The following is a 23,363-nucleotide window of genomic DNA, read 5'->3' as shown; positions in this document are numbered from 1 at the left end:
AGATTAGGTTATTTTCCTATTTCTTTCCCTTTTTATTTTGGTAATTCTCTTTCATTGTATATAATACAACGACCTGAGTCAATACATGAGATGGTAAAAATTTGTAGTTCAGATAGACGATTTTGGTGAAGATTCGTCTTCCAGCTCAAAGAGCGAAACTCCACCAAATTGACACAATACACATTTGCGCTATATATTATTATCCATACCGGCTCACTTAATTCTTGTTGTGACTACCTTAAACAAATTACTTTTTATTAAGATCTACCTATTTTATTGTAAAAGAAATCAGTAGAGAAGTTCCCGTTTCAAATTGAAGTTCAAACCCAACATCATTATCATATAAGTGGGTATTCAACAACATCGAAAAGTACACTAACTTTAAATAGATTTGACAATAAAACTTTACTTTAGAAGGATGTTATTGAAACTGTGATATAATTAAGAAATGTTTATGGTAACAAGTTACAAGCATGATTACTACTACAAGTACCTTTGGGAGAAATGCTGGGATGATATTAGAAATAATTATGCATAAAGATTTGGAAATATCTAGTAGTATGACTTAAATATAAATAAATCGAGATTTGAATCAATTAATCCTCCATCTGTACTATACCTAGTATAAACAAAACTGGACAGCATTTATAGTAAATCTAAGTGCCGAACTGTAGACTGGCTGTGTCACAGTAGTAGACACAATCCAGTTTCCCAAGACAACGTAAGTCGGGGTATGTTTAAATATTAAAGGATTCAGAAATTTATCACATTATAAGATAGAGAGGCATGAAATCCTTAATTTATCGCTGACTTAAAAACAACTATTTTGCTTAGCCCTAACGACAAATTTTGAGGGTATGACAATAAATATTTTGAAGAAATAGTGGTTAGTTCAAGTATTATCGAAATATTTGCTCCAAATATCTACGTGGACACTTCTTCCTCCGAAATAAATGATGATATAGTATCCTGATACTATAGAATAATCTTTGATCGTAACCACATTTAAACTTGAATCCGTATTAGTGATTACTGGAGTCCATTGTTATTAAGAAGGTAATCATTGCACATGTTATTGACTTTTATGTCCATCTCAAAACAATATTAAACTATTCTATCATTTTTAAAATTACCAATATTATTGGACGACCAGTTTGAAGAGTGAAAAGTGTTAAAAACTGTATATTAATGTGGGAGAAGGCTTGAACAACAAATTTAAACCACAGTCCTTTTATGTTTTTCCAATATATCAAATCGTGATAAGTTAGACACGTACACTAATGACTGTTCAACGATCTAGAGCTCAAGCACTCGTGAAACCGAAGATCCTAGATTCCATCCCCGGTTTGATGTACATTGCCGAGTAGTCCCATACTGAAAAAAAAACAGATGTCCAGTGCTTCTTGGTTTTCTATAGTTATCTAAGATCAATCTACGATGTAATCTATGAAAACTCAACAATCTCCACATACTCCTATACTAATTAGAATATGATACAACGCATGAAATTTTTTTATAATTGTTAATACGCTGTGGTGTAAACTATTTCACGATCCCACTGCACAAGCAAGTGACTATCAGGATTCAGTAGCTGAGTGGATAACGCGATGGCGTTTGAAGCGAATGGTACTGGGTTCGAGTCCCAGAGTGAAAATCAACTCCGAGATGCAGGTACATCCAGCTGACGAGTCCCAAATAGGACGAAACGCGCGTCCTGGATTCCACTGCTAGCCACTATCCATCATTGCTTACAAATAGCTTGTGAATTAAGGTAATATCGAGGCATACGCACAGTATGCACATATGCCAATAACAGACTGATCAATTGCAGTCTTAAACCTCAATGGGAAGATACAAGCCAAACAATACCAAGTGTATTTCGCGATTAGTTTTACGTGAATAACATATGCATAAATTGCTAAACGATGACATATTGTTCCATTAAATTTTTAAAAAAAAAGCAATATTTATCTCTTAAGAACTTGTTAATATAATAATTGTTTGTAAAACAATAACCGAGAAAATAAGTTTATAGTGTACAACAAATGCATAGAAAAACATGTTCAAAATTCATCATGAATAAATTAATAATAAGTAAGAAAGGAAAGGGGGAAGAACTTTTTCAAATAAAATAAGTGAGAAACATACATGGAAATGTGTTTGAAAGGAAACACTGATAATAATTATCATTATAATCTTCGTTCCTCCTTTTTTTTACAGAATCTATATTAACAATGTGTGAATTAATTTAACTCAATGAAAAGTGGTCATAAACAGGTAGTCACGAAATGTTCCATTGAAAAAAAGAAGGATATACACACATATATCGGTAAAGAATAAAAATAAACACACAAAATATGTGATATATATATATATATATTTTATTTACACAAAAATTTATGGATATAAGCAACGATGGGATGAGAAGAAAAAGAATAAAAATAGCTAACAAGCTTTTTGTTGTCGTCTTTGTTTTAATGAGATTCATGTTAATTGTTTTCTTTTCTACTTCTTTACTGAATGATTTTCATGTCTTCCAGTTTACTTTTATTTTTTTTTAGTTATTTTCTTTACATAGATCGAGGTTGTTTTAACGATGATTGTTTATTCAAAGACAGATTCTCATTGGAATTATGCCGTTTTAAAGATTTACGCGAATCAGATGAATGAATACTGGACTCTTCTTTTTCAGTTATATCAATGGAAACAGATTCATCTTTAAGTGAATCTCTTATCTGATCTAAGTCATCATTATGACCGGAAATAGACGATGCTGATGATGCATTCGACGTAATAGAGATATCTGAGGCATTACATGAGATCGTTACTTCACCGGGTTTACTGTCTAAATATATTTCAGCACCAGGGAAAACATATTGATTTGGATAAATACGAGTAAATGTTCCAGCTAAAAAAATTTTAAAAAATATGTAAGATTAATTAATTAAAACAGTGAGAATTGATATTATTATGTTTGGAGATAGAATACATTACAGATTGACACCTTAATTAGGGTACCATTGGATCCCAATTTAGTGGCCTAAAGGTAACACACTCAATGTGGGATTTGAAGCCCATAGGTCCGATCAGTGTCAACGGCACAGTATTTATGAATTTCGTACTGTAATGAGACAACCATTCGGCTCTCTTCGGTTCTCAGTAAATGCATATAACTCACTGACTAACTACTGTGTGTGGGAGGTGGTGACATTACCCGGCTGCTCAAGCCGAAGTATGTGGAGAGGGACTCGGAAATGAGAACCATTAGTTGGAATTCAACTCTTTAACTATTAAACCATCGTTATCCAAGTCACCACCTCCTAAATGACATCAACTTGTGATTAACACCACCAATAAATTAAGTTAACATCCACAAAACCTTAAATTAAAATATTAAAACTTTGACAATAATCATAATAAGCAACCTTTGTTATTTGATGAGTGTCATACAAGGACTCATTAATGTTGATATATGTTACATCCTAAACATTGCTTGTTTAACAATCACAACTCGATAGCCGGGTGGATGGAAATGTTCAGGAATTCGAATTAAAGAGATGAAGTTCACTTGTTGACAGAAAGGGCAATATTTATATAACAGGTTAGGAACATACATCGTAATCTAATTAATACCCCTATTCATCCCAACAAATAAAAAAGACGAGGACGATTCAGAGCAATTTGAAAAGGTGAAGTGTATTTAGGAACACCGCATAAACATTAGCGGGAAATAACCACAGGTAAGTTACTGGTCACTCATTAGTGGAGAAATACTGGAAAGTGTAAAAAGAAGAAATTTATGTAATGAAAATTCTATTTCCACGAAAAAAAGTAGTATGGCTTCCGCTCATGAAAAAAAGATTGTTTTTTCATCTTTAGAATAGGAATCGCGTATTTTTAGAATATAACTGGCTCCCATTATAAAGAATTTGAGTCATTAGAATTTGTTTACGAAAGAATAGTAATACAGTACAAAAATGGGTATGAGACTGGTTCCATACCTAGCCGCGGGTGTAATCATCGAATCTTTGTTCTTCGGCAGGCTTTAAAACACATACTAACATTCAACTGTAACTAGCAGTTGATTCCATCAACTCAGAAGCATTGTTAGTGTTTGTTATTGGGAGGTGTCCCAAAAAAAGTATACACCTTCTATAGACTTTTTACTTGAACACCTGATCGAATTACATCTTACAGCAAACTATCGTCGGAATCAACAACTTGACGAATCGCTCAACAGGGCTATTCACTATCTTCATTTTTTCAATTAACTTCATCATAGTAGATGTCACAATCTTATTCTATTGTTATATTCCTTATTTTAGAACCATATTCTAAATGTTTAGTCTTTCTTATTATCATTAATACTACTCATTACTCTGATCTATTTGCTATTCACTCAGTTGTGATTACATATACTTGCTCCATGTGAAATGACTGATTTGAACTCACAGCTCTGTAACTGGAATTCGAATATCCAAAATACCAAACCCTCAACTTCTGATTTTCAGGGAATCGGATGACTGATACCATTTTTTTACAAAATAGATCACAAACAAACCCAAGTACACTCCAGTGTGAGCCGAGATTACTGCTTTTGCGCTTTACAAAATAACTCTATACGATGATTTAACAATAACAATGAGAAAATATAACTACCAATCGTAAAAGGGACCATCTATGTTATTTAGCTTAAAAGAAAAGGTGCTTCTATTGACTATTCAGATAATGAGTGCATTTTATATTCAAAAAATGTTATTAGTCCATTCTTTACATAGTTTAAATGCCAATATCTTATTTACTTTACTATGGATACTATGTAATTAGATTTTTATACGACAACAGTGAAATTATTACAATAAAAAAAGGATACAGAAATATACCAGTTAGAAAATATATCTAAAAATTGTAAGTGTTTTTTCAACAGAAGGTTAAAAAATATTTTTGTAATAGTTACATATTAAAATGATAGACTACTTACGTGGTAAACTTGACGCTACCTCCCAAACACACTCTCCATCTTCCTCATCTTCACTGACTTCAATTACTGCATCATTCGGAGAATTCTTATTAATCACGTCTGAAGAATTATCAGACGTAGAAACAACAGTAGAGGTACAAGTCTTTCCATCAACTTCTGAATTATTTATTTGGGATTGATTGTTCACTAAGTCCGAAGACACTGTGTCCTGAGCAATGAGATGGGATATATTTGGAGATTTTTCATCAGATTTTAGTGGTTCAGTTGTATTTTTTAGCGAATTTAAGGGAATTTCAGTAAGAGGTGTATAGTCTGATAATCCGGAAACTTCCCAACCCAATCGATGGCATAATTCGCTGACAATGATATCACAATCTCCAAGCAATTCAACATCGAAATCATGATTAGATAAAGGTTCTCTATTAATAAGTATTTGTGGAACTTGTCTAGGAACAGCATCTGTGTTGGAAAAAAAAGAGATAAAATGGGTTTGAAGTAGGGAGTAAGTTAGATCTCGAAACATTAAGAAGTGCTAGAAAAATTCAGTACGAAAGTAATCTTGAAGGTTTTCAAAATAGCATGAAGCAACTAATTTGTGCATCTTATACTGTACTTATCTTTAAACTAATTTCAAGCTAGTGAATAGAGTCATGAATAGGCACAGCACTACACTATCCATTGGTCCCATGTTTCAGAGTTAATATTTTTGAGATATTAAATTAAAATTGCAAAATCTGATAAAAATCAAGTCGAAAATGGAAAACGGGTGGCAGCTAATAGTGTTGAAAGAAGTTACAAGAAATTGTGAAGGTATGATCTAATTAAGGGTTTAGGTGGATTAACTATCACTCAGGTTCAAAACTACACACCCTACATAGTTTAGAATAGGTAGCCATAATAGCTAACCCATAAACACAATAGTTGTAGATTATGGTCCACCAAGTAGCTATTGTGTTTACAAAGCTACTACAATTGCGTCAAGAAAAATATAATATAATATAATAATGTAAATGATCTTGTAGGAAATATGAAATAGATTTTTATACGACAACGTATAAAGTCACAGAGAAGTATAACCATTAAGTTTCGAATAGCAGTAGTAATTTACAATCACATCACTTTACATAGATCATATAGAAAGTAGTGTACGGATATATCACATTGATCTATTTCCGGGGACAAATAAATACATATCAACAGTCTTTGTAACAAACATAACAGTAGCTATGGGGAAATAGATTAATAATATCAATATTAACAGAGGAGCTCCAATCCATTTTGAAGTGACAAAAGTACCTATTCGAAGCATCTCAGAAGATAGTTATGGAAAGGTTGGAGAAGTTCGCTTCGATACTGTCCAGTTCGATTCAGTCGTCCGGTTCAGGGTGACTGTCAGCCAAATTAATGACCACCAACATAGTCAAGTCACATTTAGACCCAAATCCGGCATGCGACGAAATCTCAAATGTCATGCAAGATATTGCTAACCGTGATAATGAAGTTATCGGATCTATTGGTGTACTATTTAAAGGTATTTATCAATTTAATAGTCATATTATCAGCCCTAAATGTTGTATCACTTTTCATTCATATAATCATATTGGCAATAAAATATCTTATAAATTCATATTAACTTATAATCATCCAGCTTTAACGTTCAGTTGTGTCAATCAGATGATGAGCAGAGCTACAAGATGTTGATCATTACTCCCTGAAGGTTACACATTCTTCAAGAGAGGGAGAGTTATGTGCACCTATTCTAACGGTTTCAATCGAACTTACTCTCAAGAGATGATATAACGGAATCAGAAATAGAAAAAGTCAGTCAGTGTAAAAATTGATAAGCATGATACAGTAAATATGTATTCATATAATAAGTTACTGATTAATTGATGTTAAATACTACTCAGACAAATTAAATAAACCTGGTAGTTAATCTGACCGTACATAAATCACATAAAAAGTGATGTACATCATGTATGTCATTTGAATTTATTTCTGGAGTCAAGTAAATCTATTTAAGTAGTCTTTATGAAGGAAATAATAATCAGTTTCATAGCGAAAATAAAACAATAATACTTACTAGGAATATGAGAGACAGGTCGAACTTTTAACGATGATCCAATAACTAAAACTAGATCCGTCTGTTTTATATCATTGGAAAGAGAGTCATGAAATTCATTTGATAAACCTTCACCAAAAAACACGATATCTGGTTTTAATACACCATATGAAGCTAGTCTACGTCGAGATTTATTAGTTCGTTTCGATTTAACTTTTGGAGATGTATCAACTGACATATTATTATTATTATTATTATTATTATTATTATTACTATTATTATTATTAGGATTTTCTTCTACGGTAGATAAATCAGATGAATGATTTGTAGACTCCGAGTCATTCATTTCATCTGGTAATAATGATGACGAATCGATTTTTGACGGCCAACAATTTGTACATCGTGGTATAGATTGATTAAAAATAGCCTCTTTAATAAAATCCGATGTAACTTTTAGTTTACAGTTTGTACAAGTGGCTGATGCAAATGAACCTAATAATGTGATAAATCAATAAATCAATAATGATTAATTGATATAAGTTAAAGAAAACAATAATAATGATTGAAAAATATCATTATAATAGAAATTTAATTCATAATTAGAAACTATTTTCATTCATAAAATAGAAAACAACAAATTTCAATATTAAAAATTATAAACAATGACAAATAGATATGGCTAATATGAAAGTTATGTATTTCTGTTTAATTAAAACAAAACAAGAAATATATATATTCATTCTTTTTTAATGGTGATCAAGGTGTAACAAATGAAAAACAATATTAATTAAAGACTATTAACATCAATACGTTTCTAAGCTTTTTCTAATTGATTGATTGATTGATTGACAGATCAATAAATGAAAAAGTGGAGAGTGTTAGAAAACTGCAAAAATCGAATTTAGCAAAACAAAAGATATTAACATTGAGAGTGTGTGATAACTGAAATTAGAGCCTTGTTCTACTCAAAGAAAAAGATGTATAGACAATCAGCTTCAAGTTGTCCAAATATACTGGGGTCGTATATGAAATGTAATATTTACTGTAAGTAACAGTGAGGAATATAAACCAATGGAACAAATCTCAGAATTGAAAAGAGCAAGAACAAAGATTCTAGCAGAATAGCATGAATTCATTTTATTTCGTAGGTTCTCATCAGCTGCTTACAACCTGTGATATTTAAAAATCATAGTTACATAATGGGTTTAAATTGCTTACTGAATATGTCGGGTAGATACCTTACAATCCTTTAGGGTGATTAGTAAGCAGCCAAACTCCAGTCTTCTGAAGTTTGCTGAAGCCGATGCCATCAGGCGTCAAAAACCTGACTTATGTATTCAAGAGGAGACGGTTGTTAATCTTTGTTTGCCTTGGTGACAAATATTCTTTCACTGCACCTTAATTTTTTTTCCTTTTTCTTTGGTATTTATTACATCATTGATTTTATTTTTTTCAACTATCTTTCAAATTAATAATCTTTCAACTGAACTCTACTCACTATATTCCTATCAATGTTTATTCATTATGTAATCAATTGTTCCTAACCCACTTTTGAACTGTTGTCACAATTAATGTTGTAGAATATTCTTTCACATTAGATATATATTTACAATATTCAGTAAGTAATTTAAACCCATTATGTAATTATGATTTTTAAATATCACAGGTTGTAAGCAGCTGATGAGAACCTACGAAATAAAATGAATTCATGCTATTCTGCTAGAATCTTTGTTCTTGTTCTTTTCAAAATGATAAAAGGAACTATGTGTATGAAAAATCTCAGAATTACAAGCTAAGATAGTGTGAAGAATATGTTGAAGATCAAGGTACCCACTCAGATTGCATATATCCCGAAAGAGATTGGTCAAAATTTAGTTATGAATATCAGCAATAGGAAAACCCAAACCCTTAGGAATAATAGACTTTGAAGATCAGTTTGACGAGATTTTGATAGTAACTCAAACACTGAGCAGAATGCTGACCCAGATAGTTTTGTCGCAACTGATTTTACGAACAATTTAACGGAATTAATACAATAGACTTGAATAAGTTGTCAGTCTGTCGGCTGATTATTGCATTCGACGAATTAAAAAATTCGGGCTGATTGATTATTTTTAAACATGTTAAATGACGGGGAAAAAACATAAAATAGTACAACAACCACAATGGCACCTGATATATATAAAAGCTTATATTGATCTTCATCGGCCGAGAAAGATAAAACTTTATATTGCCAGGTAAACTTAGTCCCAATGACCTTGGATTGACAACTATGAAATAAACACAGACATGTAAATTAAGTGTAGCAAATGATTTATCGTAAACCCTCTACCTTTCCAGATTGATTCTCTCTGTATATATTGACTAATTGTATAGTAATTCTTTAAGTTCTAGAGATGATCAAGTTGGATGTTTATGGTCTAGGCTTACACTTCAACCGACTTTACTATAGCTACTTCGAACTGACAGGTTGATATCATCTTTCTCAGGTTAATCACCTTTGAATTTTTTGAAAAATTAATTTTAGATATTTGCTTTCATAAGTTCAACTGTTTGAAATGAATTCCAAACAAATACATAGAGATTATTACTTAATACGATATTTTTAGGATCAACTATTTTTTAAATTACGAGTTAAGCATTAAAAGTGGCCAAGTATAGATCAATGCAGTAAACTAGTTAGGTAAATGTTAGCTGTACCATTGATCTCCATCAAAAATTTCTCGATGGAATAAAGCTATAGTTGAAAGCAGTAAACTAAAATATAAGTATCGAGTGTTCAAGCCAGTGGTGAGAATAAGAAAAATTCTAGTATTGATTTTTTTGAGACAGATTTTCCATGAAATTGGTTAGAATGACTCAGCTTCCCTGTGCTCCGCTTCTCTTTGATTCAACCAACTCTTTCTTTTAATAATTATTACTTACGAAAACTCACCTAGAATCTCCAAAAAGTTCAATACTACTCTCACTTCGATAATTAATACTTATACTGCAAAAGCGGCTGGTTTCGTAATAAGTTCACAGACAAAATTGTCCCACGTTTCTTTTAATACTATGTCCAAACTTCATGAAAGTAATGAAGACCAGAAAGTCTAACAAGTTGTTCGAGACCGTTTACCGCATTGTGTTTAAACATATAAATGAAGACAAAGAAATATTACACAGTAGAAATATCATGGTAAACATGAAACCTAACAATTAATCCCTTACACACCATGACACTGAATAAGTCGAGTAATTCCAGCAGCCTGTTCCAAAGTATCGATATTCTGTGTGTAGTTACGCAATAATTTGTCTTTGGACTCCAATAAGGCAATCATCCGGTGAGTAATCGAGGGTGAAAACTGACCAGGGAAGAGCTCCTAAAGTTTTTCAACGGTAAAGATAAAGAAATAAAATGAACATAATCAACATAACCATTCTTTTATGTAAGTATCACACATGATGTAGCAAAAAATTGTCTAGTACTGTAATATTTGCAACAATCGTGTACCATAAAAATGGCAAGTCACAAACCTCTTAACTATTACAAACCAATCAACTAAATCCCTACATGAACAAGCTTAATTTTCAAGATGTCAGTTTACATTCTTTCTTAAAAGTAACTGTCCCAAAATATTGAATAATTGTCTTTCGTTCTGTGTCTCAAGGTACAACGATATCGTCAATGTATTTGAGTTCCAGAAGTGCAATTTTCTGTTTTATTTAGACTGTGATAACGGCAACATAATATTTATTTGCTTTAAATTGTATTAACCACTCTTCTATTTTGTCCAAACTAATCAACATATCAGATCAGTTAATCAAATAAACATATCATTCATAAAACGTAAGTTGTTCTATTTCATAATGATATATGGTGAAAATAACACAACAAACTAAACAAACGTAAAACAACATGGTGTACATATCCCACTTGATATGACAGGAATGAATTACAAATCATCAGGACTTCTAATAGTCGATATTATTTGGAAACGTTCTGTACTTGTTATTAGTTGACAGCTTGAAAAAAAGTCAAGCAAGTATATTTAGTCAAAAGGCTTCGAATAATGCACATTTTTTTATCTTTAATATATGTTGGAGATTTAAATGGACGATTTGTGACGCAGTGAAAAAGAAATGATTGTAAAATTCGACAAAATTTAAGAATGCTAATTTATCTACTTTTCTCAACGCTATGAGAGCTAACCAGCGAAACCATTATCCACGGACGACTCAATGAGATTAAAGATAGCAAGTCTAGGATTTCTGAGCAAAATTCAATCATTTATATGATTAAATAGCATTTTGCCATCATAGCTTATGTCAGTTTGTGATGAAAACCCCAACTCTAATTACTAACTCTGTTTTCTTACTCTGAATACTAATCTTATTTCCTAACATTAATGCATAACCCTCTTTTGACGCTAGCAAGTGGCTGAATTTTCTCATAGTCACTTCAGCATCGCTCGAAGATCGTCCATAAATTATAGTCTCACCAAAAAACCTTATGAAAGACAAAATGTCTTTAAAAATATTTAGGTTATTTAAAAGAAATGACAAATATCGCAAAACTATCTGAAGATATTCATTCATTAAATTTTAGTAGTCCACCAAAGTAAACAAAATTCGTAACATTTGGTTAACTTTGATTGAAAGATACAAGCAATAATTGAATTATATTGTTTAAATGTTATCATTTTAACAATTATAATCCATTTAAATAAATTAATGCATATTCGTAAAATGACCCTTATTATGAAGGTAGAGTATTACAGCATTTCAATATCTATGTCAATTTTAATCAGTAGATTTTTATCACACTAATTATCAATGTTACGTGAAGTAGGATTTCTAGAAAAATAAACCATACCTTGGCGAATTTAAAGAAAGGAATAGGATTTCGTTTGAAATATGACATGTCAAACATTGCCTGTGGACTTGATAGATCTGGATAATCCCGAGATAAGCGAGCATAGATACCATCACGAGAACGAAAATCAGGAATTCCACATGACACTGAAATCCCAGCACCAGTGATTACGAGGATTGATGTACAAGTAGACAGAAGTGACAGAACTTTTTCTAAACTATTTATACGGCGCAGTCTACGTCGTGGAGCAGGTTCGGCCAAAAGTGTCAATAATAAACTTAATAATTGGTTAGGATCAGATGGTAAAGAGTTTTCATCCATCCCAAAAACACGAACCAACAATAGCCGTGGATCATTAAAGCCAGCTTGTATGAGCCTATTCAGCCGCTTGAAAGGACCTGATGCGATTTAGATAATAGGAACAATTAGTACTTACACTACATTTAATAAGAGAAAATGAGAAATTTAGATAGAACATTATGATGAATCTACTACAGAAATACTGAACATGATAATCATAGACAAAACCTATTCCAATAAAAACACTAAATTAAAAGTATACGTATTTGAAACGGCAGTTTGGTTAAAGTTACTGCAGAGAAAGAACAAGGAAGTAAAAATGTGAGATTAAAACAAAAAACGTAGACATGTGATAAACGGATCTAAAATAATAGATTCTACCTATCCGAGCAGCTAAAACAATCAAGCTCTTTCATATGATACATAAATGTTCTTAAAGCGTTATATGATACAGTTAATCCTGAATTAGCTAATACACGAAAATATATTGGTGTAAATTTTGGCTATACATTTGAACTCTATTTATAACATTAGTTATCTAGTTTGTTACTTGGATGGTTATTTTGTTACACACGTACATTAATGGGATTAGTGTGAAGACAGAAAAGTGAGAGTTGACCGTAAAACAACACTTTAACATTCAGCAAAGGATATTAAGACTTCTCAAAATCAGTCGTTTCTGAACGCAAGTATGCAGTGCAAGTAACAGATGAAGTAAAATTGCTAGAACTTTGATCTATGTCGTTTCATTCTACGTAGGACCCATCATACACAGGAATCTAGTGTTTCCAAAGACCCGAATACAGCACCAAGAAAAAAATCACTTTATCTGAGGAGAATATTGATAACCAAACAGAAGTGATGTGTTGTTACTTCTAATTGCATTGATAGATATCCGCAGGCCCATATTCCATATAAGGAAATATTTATGGTGTCATAAGTCACCTTCCCGTTAAACCTATCCTATGCTCTGCAGTTTTAGATAATAACATACATTATCAAGAAAGATAGTGGTGATATCGATATATATACACAAAATATATATACTGGTAACAATAAATTGGTTTGACATGACAAAACAATGATCGGAATGCTAACTCCTTTTAGTAAAATTTAGATTAATCAATGAATTAGAGATCGAAAACAGAGGTAAGTAACTAATTCAAACCACCTGTTCACATTACGCCAACCAAACATCAAATGACAATGAATTCATTTGATAACATAAAATTTTATCGCATAAATTCATATTGAAGGTGAAAAAAAACCCATAATGTTTGGACAAAAAATAAGTGATTTATGTCCCGAAACGTAATTGAAATGGCAATTTCTACTATTAATTTGTCTTTTTCGTACGATTATTACCAAAAATTAATCATAGAATTAAGTATAATAGGAATGATCAACGAGGAAAATAAATTGCCTAGTACATGTTTTAAACAAGCTGTCTACGAATACTAATTGGTGCACATTTAATTGTCACCAAAAACTAATACTAACCGCAGAACCATCTGTTCTGCTTGGGTTCTTGTGAAGACCCTACGCTGTACGACATACAGGTTACATATCCAAAACAGGAAAATAACGGCAGTTTAGCGACTCTCATTTCAACAAATTTTCCACATAACATCTTATGATAAAACATTTCTGTAAAATTCGAAGTTCTCAGTAAGAATTTTTGTACGTTTAAGGGTAGAGTTCCAAATGAAGTTACGAGCGTAGGAAAAAGAACAGGACCTTACGTGAGGAAGATCATTTAAAGCTATTCTGTTGTTACAAGTGAAGATCAATTATCAAGTAACATGTATCTTTGTTCGGCTCTTGAACTAGTGATACTGTACGGCTGACCAAACTGAAGTAGGTCGAATGGGGCTTGATTATTCAGAAGGAGAAAATTAAGGAAATGGTGTCAACTCAAGTAACTATAACATTATTACAGTGAGAAAGTTAATATATGAGACGATAGTTTTTGTTGTTGTTAACTCTTTTTTTAGATAGTATCATAGAAATGATTCTTTGTTAAATTTTTTATAAAGCATATTTGGCATAAATACTCCTAACAAAATAGTTTTAACTATCCCAGACTAAAGAAATGACAAACTGTAAGCGCACAACGATTTCCAATTTCATGAACAGATTATAGAATCAAGAAATCTTAAGGAATACATTAGTTATTTGATGGAAACTAAAAATAGAAAGGACAGGAAATAGGACTACTCCATAAAGCCATTGAATATTTTTCTAAGCCCTGAGTGGAAGTACAGACGTTCTAAACGAAGAAAAAGGTAGTTGAAAGCCAGTCAGTCAGTAACAACGTAGAACTTCGTAAGTACGTACGTACGTACATCAGTTCGAGTTGCCATACCACATTAGCACAGAGATGTAGTTGTCGATTCAAATCCCGTAGTGGTAGAGGTAGTAAGAGTATAAGCAGTAATCCGAAAGATTAGTGTTTGAAGATGTTATATAAAGAGTATAATCCAGTGAAATAAATTTGGAAAGAAAATAAAGGACATGAAGAATTCCGAAGATTAGAATCTGAGAGAACATAAAAAGTGGATGCAGTTGCGCCATTGCAAACGATTTTGAGCCATGTCATTCAAGGTCTCTAACCATCGGTTGCTATCGTCCCAACCAGGTAGTCTACACATACCAACATGACTCAGTCCACTTGTCAGTGACTTCATGGATTTGTGCCATGTTTTGGTCTGACCGCCCCTAGCTTTCTTCCAACCTACTCCTATACCATTGAACATCGCACGTCGAGGCGGTCGGTGGTTGGGCATAAGTAACACGTCTCCCAGCCATCTCAACTGATGAAGTAGTAAAACTTCATCAATTGATTTTTCATCCTTACCTAGTACCCGTATCCTAACAACTGCGTTACTTACTCGGCGGTCCCAGGATATAAGAGTAATGTTTCTAAGACACTGTGGGGCCCTTGAATTTTGTCGTCATTTAGATCGGACGATGTTGTCGAAAAGGCTCTCCACTTTAGTGGCCCGGGTTCTGATTCCAAGGAGATTGTAATGATGATTGTTGTTAAAATATATATGTCGCCTATCCTCGTATATAATCATCGACTTAAATCGCGTTAGTCAATAACGGAATTTAATAAGCCAAATAACGAGAATAGACTTTTGAATACAAATATTTCGTATATAGAGCGAATGGAATAGAACAAAGCAAAACGACGCACAGTGGAGATGGCGGGTAAGCCAACTCCCATTTTACCAAGCGTTAATCAATAATTATAGTTACACAAAAGTAAGTTGCAAATACGTGATGAGTAATGGGATAAGAAATGTACACACACCTATGCGCTCATATAAAAACAGTCAAGATTGATAAGCGAATAAATAACAAGGTCAGAATGTGACTCGAGTAGAATGAATAGAATGGGCTGTCCGAAAGCTAGAATAAGGTATATGGGCTTAATATAATAAACGACACTACAACACCTATGATCAAATACTAGTAACCTACGAATATCCTCTACTCTTACCGGCCATGTTTCACTGCCATAAAGTAGGACGAAACGAACTGCTGCACAGTAAACACGTCCTTTGGTTGGTAGACGGATATCTCGCCTACACCATAAATAACGCAAGTTAGCAAAAGCTAGTCGAGCCTTCTGTATGCGTGCTGAGATTTCGTCACACACCAGACCACAAGGGCTGACGAGACTTCCAAGATAAGTGAGGCAGTTGACACGCTCAATTACTATACTCCCTATCATTAGTTCGGGTGTCGATGCGACCCAGTCCTGACCTAATGCTATACCTAAGCCAGCGAGGCCACGGGAAGCAGCATCAGGGCTTCCAGACACACGAAGCGTAAATCGAGTTAATCCTTTATTTTGACATGGTGAGGTCAAATGAATGACGCTACTCGGATCCTGTATGCGCGTTTCGGAGACGCAGCACACGTCGACGGCGCGAGATTCTAAAGTTTTATCTAAGGAAGCCTGTTGTCCTACTTGGCACATTTTTCGAACGTTGAAAGCTCCTACATGTAGTTTACAGCGTGGTTTCAGGAGTCCAGGAATAACGTTCCGCGTACTCGAATCGTTTGCCCTAGCGGTGCGAGGTGATAAAGAGACGTGAGAAGGGTTAGTCGTGGAGATAAGAGAGATATTAGAAGGTGTAGGAAGGATTTGAATGTGACCAACTTGGTCTCATGTGCTGTTATGGGTATGTGGACTGATATCACTTCCCGGCTGCCCACACCGTGGAAGGGTATTTCTTGAGGAACCTGAAAAGGAAATCGGATTAGTGTTGGTCTTAACGACCTGGGAGCGTGACCGCAGAGCCCAAGGGACAACTGCTTGAGGCCGGTCGCGCACGGCCTTTTCGTGGGAGGTTTTTAACGTGTTAGCTCCGTTCTTCAAAGGACCTTACCGCCAGAGACGGAAACCCGTGAGGTAAGGTGAGGTGTGACATTTTTAGGGTCGACCTTTTCTAACCCCACCCCTCCTTGTGGGAAGGCAGCATCGCCGTCATGCTGGTTGTCCGAGGGAAACACCTTACTGCTGTTACACCCCTCTACAGTCAGCAGTACGACTTTGCCCTCAGACCTTGAGTTGCTGCTTTTAGTCTTACCGTTCTCAAATCGACCTCCCTGGCATGGTAGAACCTACAGGAACATATGTTCCAGCCAATATATCTCGGTCGGGTCATCACGATAGGCAAGCCTGACCACCGCGTCAAGATAGCAGCTACTGTCGGGAGTTGAAAGCCATAGATACATAGATCAGATTTGGTTAAAATAGAGCAAATGTATTATCCCTTCATTCCTTAGATCATGAAAAATTAATTACAAGTTCATTACGTTCCCCTCTCTATTTATTTTTTCTTTATTTTTCTTTAATTTTTTTAAACCTTGTCGATCCTCTTTTTAAGCTCTGGAGAATTGTGGTGATTTGAGTTTATATACTTTCCTACGTTTGTAATATTTATGGTTTGCAAAATAATCTGATTACTCTCCGAATGCCATTACATACTCCAGATAATTTATACGAGGTGACTGAACGAAGTATACTACTGTTAGTGATAAAGAGCATAGGAGAAATTTAAACCAATCCTCACTAAACTTTATATTAAAAAACCACTTCAATGATTAGTGATTGGATGTCACAAATTAAATATTAGCGTTTCATAGACATACCATGAATATCACGCCACTTCTCTTCACCTTGCAACTCTTCAACATTTAAGATCTCACAATCGCTTTCGGCAGACTCGTCATTATTAGTATTATTATCATCATCATCTTCGACAGATATAACACTGCTTGAAAGTTTTTCATTTGAAATATTGTCATGAGAATTCTGTGAATCATTTTCATCATCTGAACTAAGGACAACTATTTCTGAACTGTCTATGTTGATCGACGGCTCTTTGTCAGCTTCCATTGGATAAAGCTGAAAAATGTAGTTTTTTAATCAGACTTCGAAAGAACAACAAAAGAAACTTCTGTAATTTTACGATATAAAATGATACAACAATGTATGACAGATTAATTATTAGTCCTGATATTAACAGCCAAAATTCTTACTGTCAATACAAACATTTTGACTTGAATTTCTAACACTTCAGTAGACAGGCAGAAAAACAGGATATACTACAGATTAGTCACACCCCAGGTTGCAAAACACAAAATACCAAGAAGAACTCGACAGGTGTAAAAGTAAAATTTAAATTAATAAGACCAAGAGTGGTGGGAATGATGAAAAATAAGAGGTAGTCTAAAGAATCAATGTAGTCGAAGAATGAGAAATATGAAGCAACGCTATTTAAGGCTAAAAGGAAGAACGAAAAATGAACACAACTTCATCAGTCCGGCCCAAAATAACAACTCTCCCAAATCCCTACTGGGAAAACTGCACTTTTTAATACGATTTAGCATATTATTTAATAACTTCACATACCAGAGTCATTCTGATGTAAACACTCGGTTTTATTTTAGCATACTTCTATGTTAAACAGTGTATTGTTGCAGTTATTGGCAACTGTGTGTGTGTCCTCAATACTATACAGACTGAATTACCACCTTTACTTCATACTCTGCGATGGAAATCGTAGTTCAGACGACATACTAAAGTCCTCAGTGATCGGACCCCACGTACAAATGGAAGACACGTCTCTCTAGCCAAAAATCTGAAGTGTTACTCCTTAACTTCACTTGAACGCACTTGATCAATGAAGCAAACATCCAAAACTTGCCAAGGGGATTTTTTGGTGATTTAATAGGGTCATTTTACGCTCCTGTAAATGTGGGGTTTATGCGTGAGCTTGGAAGTAGAATTTGAATTTACCAATAGGATCGCAGTAGAAAGTCATCTATCAACTACATAAATGGACGATAGCACTGTAAACCCGTCAAGACTTGGCACAAATATGCATCAGCCTACTTTGACACACCACATTATCACAGAGGAACGAAACCAGCAAAATACATGGGAGGTGAATCAAGGTAATAGTAATGTCAATGATTGTGAAGACAATCAAACATGAGTTCCGAAAAGGGATGAAACAGAGGAACATAAGGTTCAACGTGTTGAGATTTAAAATCGACAAGATAAAGAATGAATAGATTTGTACCGATACGACCAAATTTTAGCCACGTCAACTGATGTCTCAACCAGGGAAGCTCTCAATCAATGACCTCATGGACTAATGTTATGTCCTAATTTGACTGCCGCCAGCTTTCTTGCAATCTATTTAGAGGCCGAAATGCCTAAGGGCCTTGAATATGATGATGGTTGGGGACATATAATACACCTCACAGCCAATGAAGACTTACAACCTTATCAAACAATTAACCATATTGTATGGTACGTCTAACCTCATGACAGCTCACTCGGTTGTTCTACGATACGCAGCCAATGCTTCGAAGAAACGTATGGTGAGAAACTTGCAGCCTATATATATCTTCTACTTTCACAGACTATGTTTCATAAACATAGAGTAACACAGATAGGACGGGTGTGCAACATACCCCTTGGTTGACAGACATATATAATTCCCAAGCGAAGCAAGTTGGCAAGAACAGAGAAAAGTTTTCGAATATGTCCCAAAACTTTGTTAGCTATCAACTAACCGAGGTTCATACTCGACAGGAAGTGTAGTTAGCGTGCACAATAGTTTTGCTGCCTATAATCAGTCTAGATGTTGATGAAGACCAGCTCTGAATTTAAGTATTACATTGATAAGGGAACATACCCTAAACATCCTTGCATTGTTACTCAAAAGATTCCAAAGGCTACATTCTGTCACCATCTTCATTAAGCAGGACTTTAACCTGCGAAAGTAGAAGATAGGTCTCAAAAGGTAGATGGGGAAGGTGTGTATATATAATGGAGTTAAGTGAAAATATGGGACAGATACCTTAAGTTACTGACTCAACCAACATTTTGTTACAAACTCTAACACGATCAAGCTTTCGAATCAGAGGATTTAGGAAGATTTACGTACTTTTAGCGAAGCTTTCGAGGTAAAATACTACCACAAGACCCCTTAGTTGAAAGTCACGCGGAGCTTCTAGATAAAGGAATATTATTAAAGCCATATATCGGTGTTTTGTTCATGAAACCTGGCGCTAACAATGAATAAATAAACTCGCTATTTTGTGGATTATCAGTTACATTGCGGACTTAGTTCCGAAATCATAAGCCTAGTTTAAACAATGAAATTAGAACCACTAATGCTAATCCCCACATTTCCACTTAATTGATTGAATCTATTTTCTGTTGCTTTTTATACCTATATCATCTAGACATGCGATTTTCCGTTTATCTAAGCGCAACCAAGTTTGTGTCTATATGATAAGTTAGAGCTTCTTTGTCACCCAAAAGTCAACGCAATTAATTTAGTGCACGTAAATTGATGGTTCCTTATTAGTGAAGACCATATAACAGTTTTCAATCAAATATTTGTTTGTTTACCACATTCAAAACCGATTGCTAGTGTCTCTATAAAAGGACTTTGTGGTGATATGTTTAAGGGTAGTTTCTTAGGAACATTAATTTGTTCTAAATAAATAGTCTGAAAGTTGGTGACGAACTAACTGACTGGTCTTGAAAAACAAATCAAGGTTACGAGATTACCTTCTAGATGTAACAAGTAATTCCTAGAACATGTCAATAAACCTTAATTTTCTTTAAGCATCAACCTCAATCAGATCTAACCAATTTGGCAGCACACTTGTAAAAAGCCTATTTAATTTGTTAGAAACGAATCCCTTCTCTTTCCGCCACACTGTGTTTCTGCCTCCCCACACTTTTCATTGGATTAAACTCCACTACTTGTGAAACTAAATACTATTGTCGAAGTCAATCAGATAGTAAGCCTATAGCCTCAGGGCTCTTCCCCACTTATTGGTAAACGTCCTAACTACCTCGAATTCCATATAGTCGGCACCATGTGATAACTACTGTCTAAATTGCTACATGCTCCCAAATGCCCATATACGGCCGAGAGTGAACTCCGCCTCTCGAAATGCTCTCACATGGCCACGTACATACAACCACTGCCAGGGAAGTCCTATTCACCGCCTTATTGTGGCATTACTGTTGTTTAAGAAATTGAGAGGACAAAAAGCGAATTTCCGGCGCTTTAACCGGGTTGGTGGATATGGAGGATCCATGTAGGGATGTTGGAAAACCCTGATCCCAAACCAGTGATATACATGGGCACCAGGACCCTAAGGGGACAGATGCCGTATGAACCAATCGTTGGTCACCGCCTACCATGGGAATGCATCTCCTGATGTTGCTCCACTACCTTGTGGATCAGACCTCTAGGTCAAAAGCTCGAGGTGTGGCCTCCTAAGGAAACCATTTGCTTTGGTTTGAGCACCAGGGCAGTATCCTAACCCTCACAAAAAATTGAATGATTTATGTGGCGCATACCTATTTGGTGTCTTCTTGTACCTATGTGTTTAAATAAAATAAAGTAATAAAATTGCTACATTCTGTGTTCTGATATTTTAGAATCCTAAAGAAATAAGTCATGAACCTAGTCAGTATAATTTCAAGGTTCGGTTACTGCTCAAAGGTCAAATGTTGGTCGGATCATACAGACTACTTGCAACAGTAACATGACACCTGTCTTTGAAGTGTTACTATATACTCTTAATTACTCTACGTCATCCATCCCCTTAATATTTCTTCTTATGTTTAATCCTTTTCATTTCTGTTAATATGGTTTTGGCATCTGTTTCTCCACTTTTCGGCTTCTCGCTCTACTGTAAAGTGATATAGTCTCGACTGTTATACATTTGTAACAAAAAACCCTACACCGACTAGGCAACCAAATTTCATCGACTGGACCATGGTCAGAAAAATAGCCTTCTTTGTCGAAATCCAGCGGAACCTAACTTTTAGAGTAATTCTGGTCAATTATTTGCGCTGCAAAAGAATGAGAACTACTCCGTTTGTGATGATGGTCAACAGACGAGGATAAACGTTCGGAGTTAATTAACTCCGAAGTAGTAACATAGATCAGAATTGTCCCACCCATTTTGCAGCCAGCTATTACCACAAATGCGAAACAAGCTGTCAGGACGCATGATATTGTGTTGTTAAGCTTTTTTTAATGTTCATTTATTACTCGTTTCGACTAACACCAAAACTTGGATAGTAAGTTCTCCCCAACCAATCACGAATAATTCCCATATTTATCTTAAAATCGAATTTAGCCAGCCAAGTCAATATATTTTAAATCTCTTTGAAACACATGGAACATGTACACACCCTAAAAAGTAGTTTCAAAAGACCGTTTAGCGTATTGGCGACGGTACCATTTTACATAACACAATTGTGTTATGTATGTTAACATACAGAAACAAGCTATGTCTGCCAACAATGGCCTTCCGTCGATTTCAAGATTTTGAAAAACAATTATTACTAAACAATTATAGTTTGAGAAAATGGACCATTCATATACGGTCGTCGAATTTCATGGAATGATCTGGAAAGTTGTATTAACCTTTATTTTATCACAACTTATACTTCACTTAGTTTGCCTCAACATGCAGATCTCAGCTGCAGGTTTCTGTTCCCCAGAAAAATGGCAATGGTTGTATATCTAGCAAATCAAAATACGATGTTGACGTACCGCAATTGGCAAAATGTTGCGCGTACAATCACCAGTCATCAGTACGAAAAATAGTGTACCAGTTGGCTCGCTTTAATCCTAACAGCAAGTATTTTTATAGGATCTTCTTTCTCTCAAAATTTCCCACCGGGTACTCGAGACGAGCGTTTCAATTGCTGATCCAACTCCGAATTTAGATGGTGGTTGGAGGTAGTCAATAGGAAACCCTGGACCCGGGTTTCGTGCTACTTGGCACTCGTCAACAAGGTGTACCTGTAATCTTGAGGGAACTGGTACTCCCTGGCGGATTCGATCTCGTGTCACCCAGCTTCACAGTCAGAGACGTTACCACTGAGCTATCCGAGCCGTGACTAACCTCCTGTAGGACTGAAATGTAATCACAATTGATTGATCACTGGGTGGTGATCAATGTCACCATTGTCTTCAGTGAGTTGATATCTCACAACAGACCTGGTTGAACTCCGCTGGTAACGGTGGCGCAACTCCGTGGATCGGTCGAAGTTAGACATTGACACCGTCGGATGCCAGTTCAGTGGTCTTGTAGATCACCAACGTTGATGATCTATGTCGAAATGATTGGAGGCCTACCCGAGTTAGACGTGAATGGTGTGACGAACCAACTAACGTCGAAGTCACACCTCGTGGTCAGCACCTTACGTGGACTATCCTCATTGACGTATCAAGGTACTGTTCGACATTCAGTGATCCGACTGCCGGATGATTTGGCTAGGGCTCAGTGACATTTCACTGGCCCTACAGTCTAATTGCTTAAGCGCCTGGCGCGAGACTGATAGGTCCTGGGTTCGAATCCCTCGGGGTGCGGGATCGTGGATGCGCACTACTGAGGAGTCACATACTAGGACGAAACGGCCGTCCGGTGCTTCCAGGTTTTCCATAGTGATCTAGCTTCAACTGACCCATAATTTCAGCCAGTGAAATACCACATTTTGTCGTGTAAACATCTTGTGGCACATAGTCTGTTTTCTTGTTCATCCACTGGTAAAAAAAGAGATGTTAAAGAGTTGTTTTCAATAAAGTATACAACTT

General features: G+C 35.0%; 1 protein-coding gene across 2 annotated transcripts; it reads right to left on the bottom strand.

Annotated features, from left to right (window-relative positions):
• Positions 1 to 1,908: 1,908 nt before the first annotated feature.
• SIRT1_1 (NAD-dependent protein deacetylase sirtuin-1) lies at positions 1,909 to 22,350 on the bottom strand. 2 transcript variants are annotated; one of them, XM_051212185.1, is made up of 8 exons: positions 22,211 to 22,350; positions 17,365 to 22,169; positions 11,899 to 12,296; positions 10,258 to 10,405; positions 7,317 to 7,535; positions 7,065 to 7,274; positions 4,982 to 5,440; positions 1,909 to 2,908 (listed from the first exon to the last, which is right to left on the bottom strand). In XM_051212185.1, the coding sequence occupies exons 2-8, from the start codon at positions 17,609 to 17,611 to the stop codon at positions 2,571 to 2,573; spliced, it is 2,019 nt and encodes a 672-aa protein (XP_051072338.1). In that variant the 5' UTR covers positions 17,612 to 22,169; positions 22,211 to 22,350; the 3' UTR covers positions 1,909 to 2,570. The 2 variants fall into 2 exon arrangements, with proteins under 2 accessions (XP_051072338.1, XP_051072337.1); XM_051212184.1 differs by having other exon boundaries at positions 7,065 to 7,535; positions 17,365 to 22,350.
• Between the last annotated feature and the right edge of the window lie 1,013 nt (positions 22,351 to 23,363).

The sequence above is a fragment of the Schistosoma haematobium genome, chromosome ZW (assembly GCF_000699445.3).
Source record: "Schistosoma haematobium chromosome ZW, whole genome shotgun sequence".
In the NCBI taxonomy this organism is placed as follows: domain Eukaryota; kingdom Metazoa; phylum Platyhelminthes; class Trematoda; order Strigeidida; family Schistosomatidae; genus Schistosoma; species Schistosoma haematobium.
The sequence above is the reverse complement of the archived record's forward strand: the minus strand, read 5'-3'. Positions and strand labels throughout refer to the sequence as shown.

Bases quoted from the DNA above. Each gene is read 5' to 3' on its own strand.
- SIRT1_1 (XM_051212184.1), bottom strand. From the start codon at position 17,611: ATGGAAGCTGACAAAGAGCCGTCGATCAACATAGACAGTTCAGAAATA. The intron at 12,297-17,364 runs GTATGTCTATGA...AAATCGCATCAG, and splicing joins GAAGTGGCGTGATATTCATG to GTCCTTTCAAGCGGCTGAAT. The intron at 10,406-11,898 runs GTATGGTTTATT...GAAAAACTTTAG, and splicing joins CTTTCTTTAAATTCGCCAAG to GAGCTCTTCCCTGGTCAGTT.